This window comes from Eublepharis macularius, chromosome 2, assembly GCF_028583425.1.
Source record: "Eublepharis macularius isolate TG4126 chromosome 2, MPM_Emac_v1.0, whole genome shotgun sequence".
In the NCBI taxonomy this organism is placed as follows: domain Eukaryota; kingdom Metazoa; phylum Chordata; class Lepidosauria; order Squamata; family Eublepharidae; genus Eublepharis; species Eublepharis macularius.
In genome coordinates, this window is record NC_072791.1 from 148,619,541 (window position 1) to 148,623,269 (window position 3,729).

Consider the following 3,729-nt stretch of genomic DNA (forward strand, 5'->3'; position numbering starts at 1 on the left):
TTTTAACACGTTGAAAATTTGGACAAAAATGTCAAAACAAAGTAGTCTCTGCTCTCTGATATAAAATAATCTTACATGCCGTCATGAATGCAACAAGTCCAGGCACTCTCCATATGCTTTCTGTAAGACATACTAGAGGACTGTACTTACCACAAAAAAATCCTGTAACGTATGCTGAATCCTAAAAGAGGGCACTACAAAGAAAAGGCTGTCTGAAGAATGTAGCTAATGTATATCCAGTATAATACATGTTTTAGCCATAAAATACATTGAATAAACAGGCTTTGCTTTTATTGGAGGAGCCAGAAGATGAGGAGTAGACATGGGCACAGACCAAAAAAACCCACAAACCATGACATTCGTGGTTCATGGATTTTAACGGACCAAAACCCACGAACTGGTATGGAACTGGGGCCAGTTACGACCCAGTGGTTCATGGTTCGTGGTTCATGGGGTTTAAATGCCCCTTTCCGGCCGCTTAGCAGCAGCAGAGAAACAACATTTAACAGTTTAAAGGGCCCTTTCCTGCTTTGCAAGCAGCAGGTCCCTTTAAACTATCAGCTGGCAGGCAGCGGAGGGGATCACCCCCGCTGACTGCCAGCTGATAGTTTAAAGGGACCTGCCGGTGGCAGGGTCCTTTAAACTGCCCTAACCCCAGCACCCCAGCACCCCAGCCCCACTCCCCCAACCCCTGCCCCAGCCCCACACTTACCTTCCCCTGTGGCGCCTCCTCCGGCCTCCTCCATACCTCTGTGGGCCTGCACCAAAAATGGCCTCCTCCGTCCCTCTGCAGCCCTGCGCAGGGGTGGAGGAGGCCGAAAACGGCGTTGCTGCCCGTCAAATGGCCACGCATGGCACGGCCATTTGAGGGGCAGCAAGGCCGTTTTCAGCCTCCTCCATCCCTCTGTGGGCCTAGTAAGTGTGGGGCCGGGGGGTGAGTGGATAGGGGGGTAGGGGGCTGGGGTTTGGGCAGTTTAAAGGGACCTGCCCTTGCAAGCCCCTTAAAGGGGCAGTTTAAATGGCCATTAAAACTGCCCCTGTAAATACAACCCAATGAACCAGTATACAGTTTGTGGAAATTCTGGAAAAGGAGCTTCCATGAACCCTGGTTCGGGAACCCCGAATCAGCCTGTTTCGTGGGTTTTTTGGGGTCGTATTTTGGTTCATGCCCATCTCTAAAGAGGAGCACTGGGTGAAATTGTTGCAGTCAGCATAAAGTGGTGCCTCAAAACTTTGGCTGATGAAGACAGATTTTCTTGTTCAGTTTTTTCTTCAGGGCTTTTTTCACCTCCTCATTTCTCAGACTGTAGATAGCAGGGTTAAGCATGGGGATCACAATGGTATAGAAAACTGACACTATTTTGTCTTGCTCCACTGCCTCAAGCCCTCCAGGTTGAGCATACATAAAGATCATTGTCCCAAAGTACAGAACAACACTCATCAGGTGTGAAGCACAGGTCGAGAAGGCCTTTCGTTTGCCTGTGGATGTCCTCATCCTCAAGATGGTGGAAAGAATACAGATATAGGAGATGAGAACAATAACTGCATTCAATACCACAACAAAAGCAGCAAGGACAAACAGTATTGTCTGGGAAACATGATTCTCTGAGCAGGAGAGTCGTAGCAAAGGGGGAATGTCACAGAAATAAGAGGTGATCTCATTGGGGCCACAGAAAAAGAGATTGAATATACTAGCAGTATGAACAATTGAAATCACAATCCCCACCAGGTAGCAACAAAACACAAGCTGGACACAGGTGTTTTTGGTCATGATGATTGGATAAAGCAGTGGGTTACAGATGGCCACAAAGCGATCATAAGCCATGGCAGCTAAAAGATAACACTCTGTTGTGGCAAAGGTGGCAGCGAACCACATCTGGGTTGCACATGCATTATATGAAATCACCTTCCTGCTCATGAGGAGATCATATAGAAACCTGGGTGTAACACAGGAGGAGAAGCACATGTCAATGAAGGACAGGTTAGTAAGGAAAAAATACATTGGAGAGTGTCGGAGGGAATCTGTCTGTATCAGCACAATCATACCCAGGTTTCCTATTACAGTCAGTAGATAAATGAGTAGAAAGAGCAAGAAAAAACTTAACTGCACTTCCAATCGATCTGAGAATCCTAAGAGAATGAATTCAGACACTTGGGTCCAATTTGCCTCCTGCATTCTTTCAGCAGGATTATCCTCTAAGAATAAGGTCTAAAATCAAAATAAAATGTACCAGTATGGAAACAGATATAAAATAATAATGAAAAATTGATCTAAGTAATTCCATGCATTATCACAATATGTGGCAATTCCAAAATTCATTTTATGATGTGTGCATTCAGACCCAGGAACAAAAGCAGATAGCAAGACACCTGTTCAGTTATGAATGGCTGCAATCACTCAGAATTTTAGTTAATTGCCTGTTCACAGCTAAGATGCCTACGCATTCAATACATTTCTAGATGGAACTGACTTCTAACAAGCAACTGTTGATTCATTCATATGAATTACTCACACGATGATTCTTAGAAATAGCCCTTTGTTCAGTTTTACCAGCATGGAACCTATTTAACATTGCAATCCTTTGCATACTGTCTTTGAGTAAGTTTCAATGAAGCTATCAACAGTGACTTCTAGAGCACTATATTGTTTTGTTTGCGTGTGTATAGTCCTTGCCATATATGTATTTTATGGCATGCTTATTAACTAGACTAGCCACTGCAAAATCCAGTTGATACTGAATCTTTAGGCTAGTATTAGTGGAATTTTAGACAGTCAGACGGGATCTCCTCCCCCTAAGTCACCATTTGATAGGTTTGCACTCATGTGACTGCAGCACTTCCTGCATTAGGCAGTTAGTAGTGGCATCTCTAACCATGTGCCCTTTGATAGATATTCACCCCATGCACTGAAGGGCTTTTTAAAAAGAAGGGCTAAGATTTTGCAAAACTTTAAATGAAAATATATAAGGAGGTGGTATGAAATTGAATTCTCAGACCAATTGACAACCAGCTAAACTCTTATACCAGAATTATACCCTCTCAGTTCTTAAGCTACAATCTCAGCAGGAGGTTTGTGGGACTTATTTTCAGGTGAATATGTTTATGATTGGATTGAAATGTGTTGTTGTTGTTTTTTAAATCAGGTCATCCTTGAGTTATATATTTTGTTAAGACTGTTCTGTGGTATTAGTTAGAGAGAACACCATGTAAACATGCTAAGTAAAATTTGCAGAAACTTTTACTTCATGTATTAATAGTCCTATTGAAGCATTTATTCAAATGCTCTTGCTAACATCTCCTTACTAGTACATATTAGACACTATGTGTTGCTGTTTGTCCTTCTGTCCAGCTTTTGACACAATCGAGTTCCCGGTGAACTTCACAATGTGGTGGTTGGAAAATGTGGGAGGGAAGGGGTGGTAATAATACCTTCACTCTCTGTATGCCAAATACTGTGAAATTAAGCACTTTTGAGCAGTGGAACATTAGGAAGTTGAGGAAATCCACAAACCTCTCATACATATTTAAATGTAAATGCAGCATTTTCTCCAAACCTAAATGTTGTTATGAAATAGCACGTATTCTGTCACACAACCAACAAAGCACTACCAAATTCTAGGTTCTCCCAGGATTTCAGCCACTACAATTAATTGAAACTGCAAGGCTTTGTTGTTGTTTTTTTGCAGTGAAAAGTATCTACTTCCTTACTGCAAACAATAGACACTTCTT

General features: G+C 42.5%; 1 protein-coding gene across 1 annotated transcript; it reads right to left on the bottom strand.

Moving 5' to 3' along the window:
• Window positions 1–1,225: 1,225 nt before the first annotated feature.
• LOC129323502 (olfactory receptor 1086-like) lies at window positions 1,226–2,176 on the bottom strand. The gene has a single exon (XM_054970039.1). It carries the CDS (start codon window positions 2,174–2,176, stop codon window positions 1,226–1,228), a length of 951 nt encoding a protein of 316 aa, XP_054826014.1.
• Window positions 2,177–3,729: the final 1,553 nt, after the last annotated feature.